Below are 17199 nucleotides of genomic sequence, written 5' to 3' on the forward strand. Positions count from 1 at the left end.
TAGGACCCCATGGGCCTCTCCAACAGACTCTGTTGTGAGGCTGGGAATTTCTCCCACTGCTGCAACCACCGCCAGTTTTTACAGCCAGAGTTTTTGAGGCTTTATTTCCCCATGCTGGGACCCTCAGTTGTGTGGTTTGTCTTGTTCCCCAGTTTGTCCTCCCAGTTTATTCACAAGCAAATGAATAAAGGCAGCCCTTCCGCTGCCTTGCTGCAAGTCCTCTCTACCCCAGCTTCCTGTCTCCACCCCTCCTACCAGAGTGGATACATGTTTCTTTAACTCCTTGGTTGTCAGGCTTCCATGCAGTTTGGTTTTCTGGCAGTTCTGATATTTTTTTTTATTCTAAATTGTTTTTTTCCTTCCTTTGGTTCTGCAGGGAAGTGTTTCTATCTATGCCTCCATCTTGGTCTGAACTGTCTTATCTATACTTTTTTTTTAATTAAAAAATCAATAGTACTATGTTATAAGGTTGGAAAGGAAACACAGAGGTCCTTTGTCTTACCTCTCTTTTTCTGTATACTTTTAAAACATTGAGATATAATTGAAATATAACATTGTTTTAGCTTTAAGCACACAACATGATTTGATGCATGTATATATTGCAAAATGATTACCATAGTAAGTTAACATTCATCACCACATCACCACATAGTTACAATTCTTGTGATGAGAACTTTGAAGATCTATTCTCTTAGCAACCTCCCAGTATCCAATACAGTACTGTTGATTGTAGTCACCATGCTGTGCATTACATTCCCAGGACTTATTTATCTTGTAACTGGAAGTTTGTACCTTTTGGCCACCTTCATGCATTTTGCCTGTTCCCCTAACCCCCACCTCTGGACACCAGAAATAGGTACTTTGAATTTATAAATTCAGGTTTTTTTTTAAATTCCACATATAAGTGAAATCACACAGTATTTATCTTTCTCTAATTTATTTCACTTAGCACCATGTCCTCAAGGTCTATCTCTGTTGTTGAAAATAGCAGGATTTCCTTTTTTTTTTTGGCTGAATAATTCCATTGCATATATATATATACCACACTTGAATGTTGTAAATAATGTGGCAGTAATCATGGGGGTACAAATGTCTTCTCAAGATAGTGATTTTGTTTCCTCCACACAAGTACCCAGAAGTGATATTTCTGGATCATATGGTAGTTCTAATTTTACTCTTTTGAGGGGCCTCCATACTGCTTTCCATATTGTCTGCGCCAATTTACACTACCAACAGCATATAAGGGTTCCCTTTTCTCCACATTCTCACCAATACGTACTTATATTTTTGATGATAGCCATTCTAGCAAGTGTGAGATATCTCACTGTGGTTTTGATTTGCATTTCCCTGATAATTAGTTATGTTGGACACCTTCTCATGTACCTCTTAGCCATTTGTATTTCTTCTTTTGAAAAATGTTAAATTGATTAGGGTTTTTTCTATTGAGTTGTATGAGTTCTTTATATATTTCGAATATTAATCCCTTATAAAATGTATTATTTGCAAGTATTTTTTCCCATTCCATAGGTTGGCTTTTCACTTTGTTGAACATCTCCTTTGCTGTAAGCTTTTTAGTTTGATGTCTCACTGTTTATTTTTGCTTCTTTGCTTTTGGTGTCAAGTCCAAAAAACTATTGCTAAGACTTATACCAAGGAGCTTACCTCCTGTTTTCTTCTGAGTTTTATGGTTTCAGATCTTACATTTAATCCTTTTGCTAGATTTTTGTGCATGGTGTAAGATACTGGTCCAGTTTCATTCTTTGTAGTGTTTCCACACCATTATCCTTTCCCAATTGTACACATATTCTTGGCTCCTTTGCTGTAAGTTAATTGCCCACAGACCATAGATATAATGGTTTATTTCTGCATTCTCTATTCTGTTCCATTGATCTCTGTGTCTGTTTTATGCCAATACAATACCATTTTGATTACTATAGCTTTGGAATACTATACACTTTTTCTACTTTATTTTTAAAAAATTAGAGCCATACCATATCTAGACCTGTTTTTTCATTTATGATAAAGCATTTCCCCATGTCATTAGTTTTTGAAAAGCTGATTTTAAATCATAACATGGTACAAATACCATAATTATGTGCATACTTCATTTTTGTTGGGGTTTAAGTGGCATCAAAGAATATTTTACATTAGAAGATAATCATATAAAGTAGAAATACTTTTAGTCAATCACACACCACAATTTTTTAAAAGATTTTATGTATTTATTTTTAGAGTGGGAGGAAGGGAGAAAGAGAGAGAAACATCAGTGTGTGGTTACCTCTCGCATGCCCCCTACTGGGGACCTGGCCCAAAACCCAGGCATGTGTCTTGATTGGGAATTGAACCAGCAACCCTTGAGTTTGCAGGCTGACACTCAGTCCACTGAGCCACACCAGCCAGGGCTCAATCACACTGCAATTTTTATTTACCTTATATTTATAAAGCTATAGTATTCCTCTGACATTTTTCATTTTGAAACAGAACCAGAATATTTTGCTAGCAGTGATCTTTTTCATGTCTTCTAAAGCCTTTCTTCCAAATTTTCACCCATCTGAAGATAAAACTGACAGATTTTTTATGGTTCTTTCTAACTCTATGAGACCCACCTTATTTCAGAATTTCACCTATTTATTTTTACTACATCCTTATGAGATTAAAAATGGCCACTGAAGCTTTAGTTAAAGAGAAAGTAGACTCTTCAGACTCTTGAAGAGGTAGGGGTCATGTTTCAGTCATTGTTCCATTTCTTGGCCATAGTAATCACTACACAGATTTGACTGATGCCAACATGTATTCTATTCTCTTGCAATACCTCCAAGTATAATTTGTATTGGCTTACTCATATTTGAAGATAAAAAGGGTCTACTGTAGGATAAATAAGGATTTTCCTTTTAGCTTCCTTCCCACCTCTCCCAACTCTTTTTACCTACACTCTTTGATCCTTATAATAGGTAAGCACTTGACTTAGGGGAGTTGTGAATGGCACTGTGTTTTCATTCCATTCCTTGATGAAAACCCTGAAGCCCTGGTTTAGGATATATAGGTCCTATACAACAGCAGTCCCCAACCTCTTTGGCACCAGGGACCTGTTTCTTAGAAGACAGCTTTTCTTTAAAAATTTTTTTTTAAAGATTTCATTTATTATAGAAAGAGGGGTAGGGAGGGAGAATAAGAGGGAGAGAAACAGATGTGCAAAAAAAAAAAAAAACCATCCATCGGTTGCCTCTCACATACCACCAAAGGGACCTGACCTATAACCCACCCCTGACCAGGAATTGAACCTGGTGATGTTTTGGTTCGCAGGCTGGCTCTCAGTCCATACAGCCACAACAGCCAGGGCAAAGACAACTTTTCCACAGGTTTGAGGGTGGGGGCGGGCTCTGGAGGCAGAGTTCAGGCTCTTACCTGCTCACCTCCTGCTGTGGACAGAGGGGTGGGGCAAGGCAGAGACAGGAAGCTAGCTTTGCTCCTGGCAGGTTCCTAACAAGCAGGGGACCTGTATAGGTGGTCTAGGTCCCAGGGTTGGGGACCCCTGTGATACAGGAAGGAACAAGTATTTATTTGTCAGCTGGTTAATTCAAGAATAAATGTAAGAGCTTTTGTTTCGGGATGACAGAGGGTAGGAAATACAAATAAATCAACTTGCATACCTAAACATTTATACTCATTTTCCCTCATTAGGCTTAATAAGAGACTAAACTATTTGGGAGGAGGGAGCGCAGAGAGGGGAGGGCAGTTAAGGGTAACATAATGTTATCTGGAGCAGTGGCCAGTCTCACTGCCTCAGCAGCTGCCAATTCTTCATACTGACCTCTGCGAGCAAAATTTTCTTCCTCCCATCCACATCAGGGTGTTTGGAATCACCTGACAGTTTTTGGTTGCAGAAAATTCAATTCAGCATGCTTCAGGAGAGACAAAGAACTGATACTCTCCTCCAGGCTTTTACACTAAATCCTAGCAATAGTTACCAATGCTTCCATCTTTCAAGCACAAGCAAGTAACTTCTCACTTTTCAGGTAAAACATGTTTTTCTACTTTTAAAATTCTCTTCACAAAACAAAATGTTCAAATGACAAACTTTACATGAACATGTTTATGACATTTATTTAAAATTTTTTAAAAATTATTTTTAGGGAGAGAGGAATGGGGGAGGGTAGAAGGGGGAGAGAGAGATCAAGCAATCCATTTATTGTTCCACTTATTTATGTATTCATTGGTTGCTTCTTGTATGTGCTCTGAATAGAAATTGAACCTGCAACCTTGGCATACCAGGACAATACTCTAACCAACTAAGCTACCTGGTAAGGGGTATGACATTTATTAAGAGCAAAACGTTTTTTGTTTTGACAAGGCGGGTAGGGGGAGGGATAGATGAGGCATTCTTTACAAATTTAGACACATCACAATCACCAATCATCTGGTAGACATAAAAAGGCAGTCTCATTTAACACCTGACCTGCCCCACCAAAATCTTTTAAGTAGCATTATGACACTCATTTTACTAATGAAGATACAGACTCAGAAAAGTCACAGATGCCAGGTAAAACAACATCAAAATGAAAACAGCAAGATTGGGAACCCAGTTCTAGTTGAATACACTGCATTTTTTTTTAATTCTCACCCATGGATATTTTTTCATTCCCTTTAGCAGGGGTGTCCAGCTGGCTCAGGATGACTATGAATGTGGCCCAACACTAACTTGTAAATTTACTTAAGACATTATGAGATTTTTTTGTGTGATTATGTATAGCAGTGTATTTAATGGTTGGCCGAAGACAACTCTTCTTCCAATGTGGCCCAGAGACACCAAAAGGTTAGAGAGCAAGGGAGAGGGGAAGGGAAAGAAACACTGATGGCAGAGAGAAGCCTCGATTGGTGGCTTTCCAAATGCACCTGGACCAGGGAGGATACTGCAACCTAGGCATGTGCTCTAATTGGAAATTGAACAATGCTCCAACCAACTGAGCCATACTGGCCAGGGCTGCACATTTCTATACTAACTAAACTAGCTGACCCTTAAACAACATGGGCTTGAACTGCACAGGCCCACTTATATGTGGCTTTTTCTTTCAATAAATACAGTAAATGTATTTTCTTACAATTTTCTTAACACTTTCTTTAGTGTACTTTAATAATACAGCATATAATACATATAATATATAAAATGTGTTAATTGACTGTTTGTTATTGGTAAGGCTTCCAGTCAACAGTATACAATTAGTACAGTCGGTCCTCTGCATCCACTGATTCCTAACCCTGGATTGAAAACAGTTGCATCATGGATGTAAAACCTGCAGATAAAAAGGGCCAACTGTACTTAAGTTTTTGGGAAATCAAAAGTTATATACAGATTTTTGACCACATGCGGGGGGGGGCGGTCAACACCCCCAACCCCCATATAAACTGTACAGTGGTTCTCTTCACCTTATACTGTCTGAAGCCTTATGACACCTAGGCTAGTCCATCTGAAACATGGATATGCATTATTATGTATTGCCTAAGGACTCCTCAGATTTTAGAATGAAGCCAAGGGAAAAAAACAATAATCCAAACCTTAATCCTGGGTCTTATAGGGAGGCATGGGACATTCTGTTATATAATCTAAAACCAAATAATTTTTCCTGAAAATAAATCCTTCTCTGAATTTTCTAATTTTTGTCACTACTATTCTAGTCATCTAAGTTAAAAATCCTTACATTTAATGAAGACATAATCAGGGCTTATAAATTATATAATAAGGGTAATGCTAATTATATGATCAACATTTAGGAGCACAAAAGATTCCAGAATTAATTCTGTGATGTGAGAAATAATGGTGAAAACTTTTCAGAGGAAGTATATGAGCTGGCCATCGACTGAGTCCAGTTTTGCCCAGAGAATTAAGGGAAAGGGCTTCTGAATAGAAGATAAAAATTTGAAAATATATAGCTTTTCTCCTATTACATTCAATAAATTGCCAGCTTATCTGGTTCTTCCTTAACAATCTTTTTTTTACATCTGCCCCTTTTCCTTGCCCTTAATATTATTACTACCAATCACCTTATAGTTGTACACTATGTATTACTATGAAATTTCTGATTTAACAGTTTTTGCCTCCAGTTTAAATACTCATAGCTATCACTAACAGACTTTTAAAAATTATCTCCTTTTACATGATCATAGAACCTATAAAAGTTCCCTATTGATTCTGAAGTAAAAAGTGTACTTTGTAATTTTTAAAGATACATACAAACCATTAAAACATGTATTTAAAATACAGGTACAGCCCTGGCTGGTGTAGCTCAGTGGATTGAGCACAGACCTGTGAAGCAAAGGGTCGCCAGTTCAATTCCCAGCCAGGGCACATGCCTGGGTTGCAGGCCAGGTCCCCAGTGGGGGACACATGAGAGGCAACCGCACATTGACATTTCTTTCCCACTCTTTCTCCTTCCCATCCCCTCTCTCTAAAAATAAATAAATAAAATATTTAAAAAAATAAAATACAGGTACATTAAATTTATCTTAAAATGCATATTTTATTCCAGTAGCCAATGACCATCAATCAAACAAAGAAAAGAAAACTAATTTCATGAAGAAAGACAAATCTATGGAGTGGTTTACAGGAAGTGAAGAATGAGATGGCTCAACTAAACCAACTCGGAATCATTAATGACAATATGTCTAACTACAAGACGGGTGTCAAAATGGGACATTTAAACAGTTTTGAAATGTTACACATCTTTCTTTAGCTTTTGTTATTTTTCAAAATTGTATGGGAAAGTTATACAAATCATAGTAATGGCTAAAAGTACCAATCTATGAACGTAATGATTTGCAATATAAAGTTGTATTTTGATACTTTTCTGTCTTCAAATCAGTTGCTGTCATCTGAAGTACTCAGTTAAGTTGTGGTTTGAACTTCCTCAACTTGACAAGAAAAGCTAATTTAAGGGGGAAAAAGTGAGGTCATTATAATAATTAGAAGAAAACATCATTTACTATGGCCTAAAAACATTACTCACCTGTATGACCAGTTTGCCAGTGTATAGGTCTAGCAATATAGGGAGATGATCCATATGGAAAATCAGAATGTGATTCTTCTGTTGTAGAACAAAATGTATATTTGTAAGCTACACAAAATATTTCATAATTTGTTCAAATATTTCAAAACTGTTAAAGTACATATTAATGTCACTTTACTGTAAATTTTTTTTCCACATAATTTTTTAGAACTTGTTTTGGAGCTACTATACCACTTATCTTACAGAAACAACTTGTCAAGGATTATATGATAAACTTATATATGGTTTTATAACCAAATAGATAAATCCATATCATAAATCAAGGGATATTTGAAAAAGCTTGTTTATAGCCTAAGTAATATGTACAGCCCTGGCTGGTGTGGCTCTGTGGCTAGAGCACTGACCTGTGAGCCAAAAGGTCGCAGGTTTGATTCACTGTCATGGCACTTGCCTGGGTTGCAAGCCAGGTTCCCCAGTTGGGGGCATGTGAGAGGCAACCCATTGATGTAATCTCTTGCACATTGATGTTTTTCTCCCTTTCCCTCTCTTTAAAAAGTAAATAAATAAAATCTTTTAAAAAATATTGTGTACATACAACGAGGACCTGAATTTAGAGAATTCTATCAGCATAAATAGCAAGTATTAGTTATTCGCATAGCAGGTCCTATGAAATTCTTTTCCTTCAGTAATAATCACTGATTTAAATTGTAAAAATTCTTTAGTGTATACACACATATGCACACACACACAGTATTTCATAAGCCAACCTCCTTGTCACAGTAAAATATGAGTATAAGAAGCTAAGTTCTTCAAAGGTATCAGAGCTTTACATAAACAAGCAAAGGCATTATTCTATCCCTTATGGTTTTAATTTAACACTGTAAATACCACATGTCAATTTAGAAACAAAAAAATCCTCGAGAAATATTTTTATAGTTTATTGGTCAATACACTCAGATAACTAGTCTCCATTTATTATTGCAAACACCTGCATAAAATAAAATAAAAGCTCACCATCGTCATCCTCTTGAAACATCTCTCCTTCAATTCTACTTTTCTTTTGAGAATGTAATTGTAAATCCACATTGATTTGAGGTTGTACTTTTTGAACTAAAATCCCACTTTTCTGTTTTGCAAGGCAAACCAACCAATCTCTGACAATGACTTCACTTATCTTTTCACATGAGAGAGCAAGTTCACAGATGCGAATTCCATCTAAAAGTTCAATAACCTGTGTGATGCTTTCAGAAAAGTAAAAGCACTTTAAATTTCTAGTACAACAACTTTAAGTTTACTGTAGTTCTTATCCAGATTTAAATGCTATTGTTAAATGAAGGGGCAAAAAGTAAAAACGCAAGTGAGGGCACATAATAAGCAATTTTACAGAATACTAAGTAAAAAATATAGAGAGCGTAACTTAATATTATTGTTCACATAGTTTTAAAACTTTTCTTCTAAATTGCCAGAAAAATATGCATGCTATATTGTCATTTATGTAAAGGATGGTTTAAATAGCAACATAAGTGATTTGAGACACACGTCATTTCATAAGTTTTACAGCATAATGCATATTATCTAACTCAGTTACATATGAGAAGTGTTTAAAATCACATTTAAAGTAATAGCCACATCACTCACTTTGCTAGATATACAGCACATACACCACCCTGTTTAAGATGTGGATATAAAACAGGCAAAGCAACTTGAGGATTCAACATATCCAAAGCTACCTGTGGGGGAAAAAGAATCAGACTGAGTTCTGTTTAAGTAAAGCATAGGTTTTCTTTTCTTATTGTAGTAAATTGATACCCAGTTAAATTATTTCATTTTTCAGAATATAGTTCAACTAACTCATTTTACTGCTCCCCAGAAGACACATCTATTATTATACAATTTGCCACAGTACTTAACTACACAAAGATTGTAATGACATTCCTACACTGGGCAATACTGAGAATACAGGAATCCTTCTTTAGATATACTTTATAAACATTGATATAACTTATATATGGGGGAAGTAGGTGTATGAGTGTGCCCTTATTTATTTATTCTTGATTCAGTTACAGAATACAGGGCTGTAATCACAAAAGATGTCAAATGAATACAGTGAGTAAATAGAATTTTTCAAAAAAATAATAAAAAATGAAATATGGTCAAAATAGAAAAAATAAAGTGACTATTATTGAAAGATAATTCCAGACGACTAAGAGTGGTTGGCACATCAATATATTTTTACTAAATTATAAGTTACTCAAAAAATTGTATTTTTAAAAAAAAATAGTGTAATGCATCAAGTAACATTATTAATTCACTAATTATTTGAGTGCCTTCCATCTGCCAAGCATTTTGCCAAGGGACAAGAATATAATGGAAGCTTACATACCATTTGGTTTCATGGCAATTTGTATCGTAATAAAGGGACAGACACTGAACAATACATATACAAGTCGGAGAGTGATATCATGAAGACCTATAGAATTACAAAGCAGAATATGAGGGACAGAGTGACAGGGCAGGGAAAGTGCTACTGTTATTCACAGGCTGGTCAGTGAAGCGACCTGAAGAAATGATTAAGTTTGCCCTGTGGAAGTTTAAGGGGAAAGTGTGCTCCAGATGGAGAGAGCAGCAGCAAATACAAAGGCCCTGAGTCTGTATGCTAGACACCTGGTGAGTCCGAGAAGGCCACTGTCACTGCAGTGGGGACAAAGTGAGGAAATCCTAAGAGACGAGCTCTAAAATGGTAGGGATACGGTGGGAGGGGGAGAGGGACAGATTCTGCAGAATTTGATGAGCTTTAACTTTACTCAGGAAGAGGAAAAGCCACTGGCAAGTTTTAAAGAATGATATAATCTGACTTTTTAGAAAAACCCTTTTTCCATGGTAAACATAATAAAAATTGCCATTTAAAGTGTATAATTTAGTGGTATTATGCACATTATAACTTTTTAAAACTATATGTAGGAAGGACTGAGAGAGGGCAAGGAAGGATGAAGATGGCTTGTACTAGTGAACAGCACTGGATGTGATGAGAAGGGGTATAAATTTTGAAAATCTACGAGCCAAATAGGAACTCCCTATGAGATGGAAGAGAAACGCAGTAGTCAGAATGGATATGCCAGAATGGAGATGTCATTTATTAACAGGGAAAGCGATGAACACTATGGGAGGATCGAGCTTAAGGAGAAATAATCAAGAATTTAGGTTTGAACATGAGCTTAAGTTTTCTGTTAGATATCCAAGTAAAGACCTCAATGACTGGACCAAAGGATCAACACGATGGACCCATGTAGATTTCTTGACTAGTTTCGATGTATTACTGACAAGGACCAAAGCCAAGAAACCTGCCAACCTTTTTCAATGGTCTGTTCTCAGTTCACATTAATCATTCATCCAGTCACTCAAACCAGAAACTGAAAAAAGTCATTTTATTTACCTTGAATTATCTTTTGAGAATCTGTGGGATTTTGTGCTTCTGTCTGGGTTAAAATTATCCAGTCCCACAAACCTACCCTCTTAACTATTTTCCAAGGCATCTACTGCCAATTCCTTAGTTCAGAACCTCATCATATCTGTTGAACCATTACAGCTTTCTGTATAGACTCACAGCCTCCATTCTAACACCAGAATTACTCTAAATCAGGAATTTGGACATTCTACTCCCCTACTTAAAAACTCAGCAGCGGTTTCCCATAACCTATAAAATAACGTCCCTAACTTGATGGAGGGTTTTTTTTTTTTTTTTTTGTCCTTATTAAGCTATAAGAATGCAAGCCAAACAAGGATGAGTAAAAAGAACTCGGGTCTTTATGTCCAGGAAGCTGTGCTACTAAAACTATAGGATTTCGGCCCTGGCTGATGTGGCTCAGTGGATTGAGTACCAGCCTGCAAACTGAAAGGTCACCAGTTCAATTCCCAGTCAGGACGCACGCTTGGGTTGCAGGGTAGGTACCCCGTTGGGGGGGGGGGGTGTGAGAAGCAACCGATCACTGTATCTCTCACACATTGTCATTTCCCTTCCCTCGCTTTCTCCCTTCCTTCTCCTCTCTCTGAAACTAACCAAATAAAATCTTTAAAACTATAGGCTTTTGATAAAGAACCAGTCCTGATAAAATTATCACTCTCCCTTTTGACATTTCTCACCTAGGTTCCCTTATAGGGGTCCTAAAATAATCCAGCCTTCCAACAGCCAAATAAGAAAAACGAAGACTCCTTACCCAGACCTCCATCCATAATGTCAAGCTATGGATGGATAATAGCATCATCAAGGATAAAGCGATTTATACTAGAATTCCAAAACTTTGAAGTCAACTAAGACCTCCACATCCCACATCTCCACCATCACTGCTTACAGCTTAGAATGTCACCCTCTGGTCATCTACCCTTTTATCTTCATACTGCTCTGCTCCTCCCCTTTCTCAACCTCCCACTGGTTCTCTTTTCCACAAATTCCTCCACTCCACTTTCTGGAGATTTGTTCATGATAAATCTTTCTATCCTCAACATCATTAATGAATCCTCCTCTTCATCATGACTTTAACTGTCTAAAGATGCCTCTGGCCTGTTCCCTCCCAAATGGAGGCAATTTATTCCCCCAAATCTTACAACATGAGGTCAGATGCTGGTCTCCTATGCTCCCAATGCTGCTTCCAAATTATTATTCCTTTATCCTAGAAATGCTGGGGGTTATTATAGAGAACCGATCTGCCTGGCAATGGCAAATGTAGCCCAGCCTTACTGGAAAACCCATAGGCGTGTGGCAGCACACAGGATGCCAAACCCATGGATCAGCTTTCCTGTGGGAAATCAGGCCTGCATTATACCTAGGCTGCTTTGAGACTTGCTCTTCCTAAAAATCCCTCACCCTGAGTTGAAACAGCAAAAGCTTACTGCATATCTTTAAAGTAACTTCCTGAAGTCTGTGCTAATTCTCCCAAGTACTGAAGTGTAATCACCAATTACTCTTATTGTTCCCTTGCATTTACAACATTTTTTCCTTGTTAATCTGTAGGAAGTAATCAGTAACATCCTTTCCTTTGTTATATGTAAAAAGTAATTAACTAAAGCAAACCTAAGCATAATAAATGAGAACCTTCTTTGATGTATGCTACTAGAAAGTCAATAAAAGCCTGTCCAGGCAAGGGTCAAGGTGCTCTCCCCTTGAGGGAGTGTCTGTCCCTTTTTTTCCACAGGACTTCGGTAGTCTGTGTGAATTTGTTCATTGCATCAACAACTATGGATCCTGTTGGACAGAGTCTACATCAGTTTATGATGCTCAGCTACTCCTCCCTGGTCACTACCCTGTATTTATTAACAACTTTGGCAACTGATTCAATAAGTCTCTCCACTCTAAATCCCACCGTGATATGGAAGGAAAATATTCCTCCCACGACAGATATATAGCAATGGGGCACAAAATGAAGGAAGATCCTCTTCCATATAAAAAAAGTGTGATCCTTGTTTTCTTTGTACTCTGTATTAGATAATATCACAGGGACCACTTTTGAAAACTTACCGCATCAAGTGTTAAAGATTTTATGTCTTCAGTTGCTCCTGAAATATCTTTATGAATGAAATCCACATTGTCTGGCCACTCTTCTACATGACTAATTTTCCATGAATCACGCCAGTGTTTGTAATTCTTCTTAGCCAGTTCATGGTAGTCTTTTCGTATTTCAAAACTTATGACTTGTCCTTCTGATCCAACTTAATTTAAAAAAATAATTTATGAGACTTCATAGTATTAATTTATAAAAGAATGTTAAGACTTATTGTGAAAATGTATTATTATATAGGTATGAAAAAATAATTCAAATAGTTCAAGTATAATGTAGCATATTTCTATCTATAATCTTTATAAAATTGACCCATACATGCCTATAACTGTTCTAACAGTTTATTAGTTTTAAAAAAAGAATGCATTAAAGAACATACATTATTTTTTTAAAAAACTATCCCAATAGAGCCCTGGCTGGTGTGGCTCAGTTTGTTGAGCACCAGCCTGCAAACCAAAGGGTCACTGGTTCAATTCCCAGTCAGGGCACATGCCCGGGTTGCAGGACAGGTCCTCAGTAGTGGGGCGTATGAGAGACGACCACACACTGATGTTTCTCTCCCTCTCTCCCTCCCTTCCCCTCTGTCTAAAAGTAAATAAATAAAATCTTAAAAAAAAAAAACCCTACTCAAATAGAGTTCTGTCACTGTTCAGAATCTATTAAAAGGTGAGAAAGGGAACACTGCACAGGCAGCCGGAAAGCAACCCCGACACTTAGAGGAATTAAGTGGTCACAGGAAACAATCAACTAGGATAACGGAAACCGGACATAGAGCGGTGGGAACATGAACAGATACATATATGTTTACTCTATACCTCTTGATTTTTGATCAGGTGTTCCCTTCAAGCAGTACTTTTACCGACTGACAATTCATATAGATTTCTTTTTTTTTAAGATTTTATCTATTTATTTTTAGAGAGTGAGGAAGGGAAGGAGAAAGAGAGGGAGAGGAACATCCACGTCTGGTTGCCTCTTGCATGCCCCCTCCTGGGGACTAGGCCCACAACCCAGGCATGTGCCCTAAATGGGAATTGAGCCAGCTGTCCTTTGGTTCCCAGGCCCGTGCTCAATCCACTGAGCTACACCAGCCAGGGCTCATATAGATTTTCTTAAAGACAACATTCTTCATGATCTAGCTTTACCTAATCTATTTATGAACACCAACAATAATTCTTTACCTATGATAGCCAGCCCAGCAGCTGACAGCTCTCCATCTGTGCTCTTTCACACTGAGAATTCATCTGGCACTGTTAACAAAAATATGTACTTATGTGCACCAAAAGTACCAGAATATTCATTAAGATGAATATTCATAAGAGTAGAATGGATAACTTGTGATTTATTTATAAAGTGAAGGAACTATGTAGCAACTAGAATGAAAGAAACACTGCTACATGCAATGGCTGAATCTCACAAACAGAATGTTGAATGAAAGCAGCCAGACATATAAGAGGACATACTGTGTGATTCCTTTTATCTGAGGTTTAAAACAGTCAAAACTAATTAATGATGATATAAGTCAGGATAGTGGTTACCTCTGGGAAAACAGGATGGAGAGGAAACAAAGGGGGCTTCTGTGGTGCAGCACATCTTGGTCTGGGTAATAGCTACACGGGGTAGTCACTATGTAAAAATTCATTAAGCTCTGACTGGTGCGGCTCAATTGGTTGAGTGTCATCCCACAAAGTAAAGGTTGTAGGTTCGCTCCCTGATAGGGCACATGCCTGTGTTGTGGGTCTGGTCCTGGGTCGGGGAGGTAACTCATGGATGTTTCTCTCACACAGTGATGCTTTTCTCCCTCTCTTTTCCCCTCCCTTCTCCTCTCTCTACAAATAAATAAAAATATTTTGAAAACTTCATTCAGATATACACTTATAATCTGGACACTTTTCTGTATATGCTCCAGAAAAGTTTACTTTTTTTTCCTTTTATAAATAAAGTAGAAGCATTAAAAAGCATGAAGAGAATTAAGAGAAATCAAAGAAAATGAAGGTTTAGAAAGAGAGTGACTGGAAAAATGTACAAAATGTATATTTACATTTGGTTTGAAAGAGAATTCTCTATCTCAAAGTTATGTGAATATTTTCTAAAACAACTTTATTTAACTTATAAACAGCTTGTTATCTAAATTCAGCTCATTTATACCAATCTCTTACCTGCTTTAGATAAAAACAAACTCATTCCACCAGAACCCGAGCCAGCTTCCAAAACAGTATCACCTGGGTGAATATCCATCATCAACAGCATCATATTTACATCCTATGATTTAAACACAGTAACCAATAAATATGTACTAAGCACCTACTACGTTGGATTCGGAGAAGAAAAAAGTGAAAACAAAGTATTAAACCTTGGCCCTGCTAGCAAGACTTTATGTTTTACTTGATGAAATAAGACATTCAAGAATTAATTAGCAAAGAAAGCAGTATAATATTGAAATTATAGATAATAAGTACCATTGGAGCTCAGAGAAAGGAGAAAGCAGATTGTCTTAGTTTAAAGACAGAGTGTTGAATTTAAGGAAAACACCACAAGGCAGAAACAATTTTGAACAAAACAGGGGTAAACACAATTTGCCTATCTCAGGAGAGATATGGAGAGACTTAAATGCCAGGCTAAAAAATTTAAATTTGACCTGGTAAGTAACTGGGACATGTCACTGAGGTAATAATATAAATGGCTTTTTATGAAAATTAATTTGACAGGGCCCTAACCAGTGTGGCTCAGTTGGTTGGGCGTTGTACTGCAAAGCAAAGGTCGCTGGTCCATTCCCGGTCAGGGCACTTACCTGGGTTGTGGGTTTGGTCCCCAGTCAGCTGCATGCGAGAGGCAACCACACACTGGTGTTTCCCTCTTTGCTTCCCTCCCTTCCCCTCTCTCTACAAATAAATAAACAAATCCTCTTTTTTAAACAAGCATAATCAGTTTATGCTTAATTTTATCTTTTTTAATAAGAAAGCTTTTTTCTAAAGGTAAAGCATTGTAATATATCCATTGTTGGTAACAGAAACCTGTAGTAACATGTCTTAGTAAATTAAATGATTAAAATATCACCATAATGGTCCTAAAAAAATTGTCCCCAAAAGAGTTTGGGGTGCTCTTAGGTGCTGAACTTGTAAACTTAAGAGTTATGGGGAGGAAATATAACTACTTATTTGCCTAGTGAGTCCACATCACTCTATAAAGTAGTCTACATTCTCTTCACTTTACGAATCAGAGAACTGAGACTCCTAAGTCAAAATTAAAACCTGGCTGCTTCCTAAAATGAGTGTAAAAGCCATATCCGTGGATTTTTCCCACAAAGGCTGAGAACAATAAAACGTATGAAATGTGCTTTACTGCTTTGAGTAAGTGAATCGGGTCTGCAGTAGTGCATCAGTCTTGCTGTTTCTGGAACCAACATGCACCAAACTTCCATCGCGTTACCTTTGGATACGTTATGGCAGGACCTCTCTTCATTAGTAATACATAGTCTTCCAATGCCGGCCTCTTCAGCATGAAGTGCTTACCAGAGGAACTCCTTAGTATCTGGCCAGGGAACTTCCCCACGATGTCGCTGAACGGGACTGCCCCCCAGGTACTGTTTAAATGCCCGGCCTTGTGCAACCTAAATAACTTTTTAAATTGTGTTTCCCTCTTCCCGATCTCAGCTAAAACCAGTTCCCCAGCCCGAAAGGGCTCCTCTCTGGAAGACCAGGAAGAGGGGACGGGAAGTTCTTGGACCAGGGCGGATAGAGAGGGAGTCCCGGATCCCCGGCATGCGGGGCTGGCCTGACCCTGATCTTCCCTCGAGTCCTCGCGCTCTCGAGCGGTTGACTCCTCTGGAGGCGTCGGCAGTCTGAGGCATTCCAGGGATGAATGACATCTGGTCCCAGTGCCAGGGACGCTCGGAGGGAGAGATGGAGGCGACTCTGCGCTGGGGACTTTCTTTGGTGTCGCTTTGAGCTCTCCCTCTCCATCTCGCGCTTCTCTTTGAGAGGACTTGAGACACAGTGACCGGGCTCTCTCGAAGGGCTCTTGTCCAAGTCCACGCAGTAACGGGCAGGTCGCGATCACTGGCCGCCTACAGAGGCGCCGCAGATGTAACAGGACTGGACCGCGGTGGCCCGCGGACAGCATACTGACGTGCGCAGGCGCCGTCGCGGACGAGTGACGTAAGAACTGGCAAGGCGCTGATTGCGACGCACTGAGGCGGCCGCCGAGAGATTTCCGGGCACACGCGGGTGGAAAGCTCGGTGACTGCGCCTGCGTTTAGAGCGGGGGCATCGGCGGAGCTGGGGATCCGACCTGCGAAGTTTCTTGGTGCGTGACGCGCCGGGATCGTGTCCCAAACCCATCAGGGCCCAAATTCTTCTTTGGAATGTGGACTGACTAAATAATGACCGTTGACAAGTCTCCACCCGCATCGCCCGTGGACAGGGGGTTTGAGAGAGACAGTCTGTGAAAGCTCTGTTGTATAAGCTCAAGTCCTGCGCCAGGGTTAGTACTCTGGTAATCGGGAACACGAACATCTCTTGGTCACCTCCAGGATGTATAGAACTGTGCCAGAGTTGCGTGTGACAGATGGCGGTTGGACTGGCTTGACCCGCGCTCCTTCCCCGGCCCCACCAAGGGCCTTGGACTCCGTTCTGGACACCTGCATGCCT

General features: G+C 38.7%; 2 protein-coding genes across 4 annotated transcripts in view; one reads left to right on the forward strand and one right to left on the reverse strand.

Annotated features, from left to right (window-relative positions):
- The window catches only part of SPDYA (speedy/RINGO cell cycle regulator family member A), a 29422-nt gene extending 22806 nt beyond the window's left edge, over positions 1–6616 (forward strand). Inside the window, exon 6 of one of the 3 annotated variants that reach the window (XM_037146612.2) lies at positions 6525–6616. In XM_037146612.2, coding sequence (XP_037002507.2) covers positions 6525–6616 — 92 coding nt within the window. The remainder of the gene's footprint in view (positions 1–6524) is intronic. The other 2 variants (XM_037146613.2, XM_053666878.1) reach the window with 2 other exon arrangements.
- On the reverse strand, positions 6496–16697 carry TRMT61B (tRNA methyltransferase 61B). Its single transcript, XM_037146609.2, has 7 exons — positions 15980–16697; positions 14710–14812; positions 12514–12704; positions 8640–8731; positions 8016–8242; positions 7002–7079; positions 6496–6920 (listed from the first exon to the last, which is right to left on the reverse strand). Exons 1-7 carry the CDS (start codon positions 16670–16672, stop codon positions 6877–6879), a joined length of 1428 nt encoding a protein of 475 aa, XP_037002504.2. The 5' UTR covers positions 16673–16697; the 3' UTR covers positions 6496–6876.
- Positions 16698–17199: the final 502 nt, after the last annotated feature.

This window comes from Artibeus jamaicensis, unplaced genomic scaffold (genome assembly GCF_021234435.1).
Source record: "Artibeus jamaicensis isolate MK-2021 breed Jamaican fruit bat unplaced genomic scaffold, CSHL_Jam_final contig_465, whole genome shotgun sequence".
Taxonomy (NCBI): Eukaryota; Metazoa; Chordata; class Mammalia; order Chiroptera; family Phyllostomidae; genus Artibeus; species Artibeus jamaicensis.

What these genes read in the sequence shown, in the direction of transcription:
- TRMT61B (XM_037146609.2), bottom strand. Translation starts at nt 16,672, where the DNA reads ATGCTGTCCGCGGGCCACCGCGGTCCAGTCCTGTTACATCTGCGGCGC. An exon ending in AATCTTTAACACTTGATGCG is followed by an intron (nt 8,732 to 12,513) that starts GTAAGTTTTCAA and finishes TTTCCCCCACAG; the next exon opens with GTAGCTTTGGATATGTTGAA. An exon ending in CTGGCAAACTGGTCATACAG is followed by an intron (nt 6,921 to 7,001) that starts GTGAGTAATGTT and finishes CCCTTAAATTAG; the next exon opens with CTTTTCTTGTCAAGTTGAGG.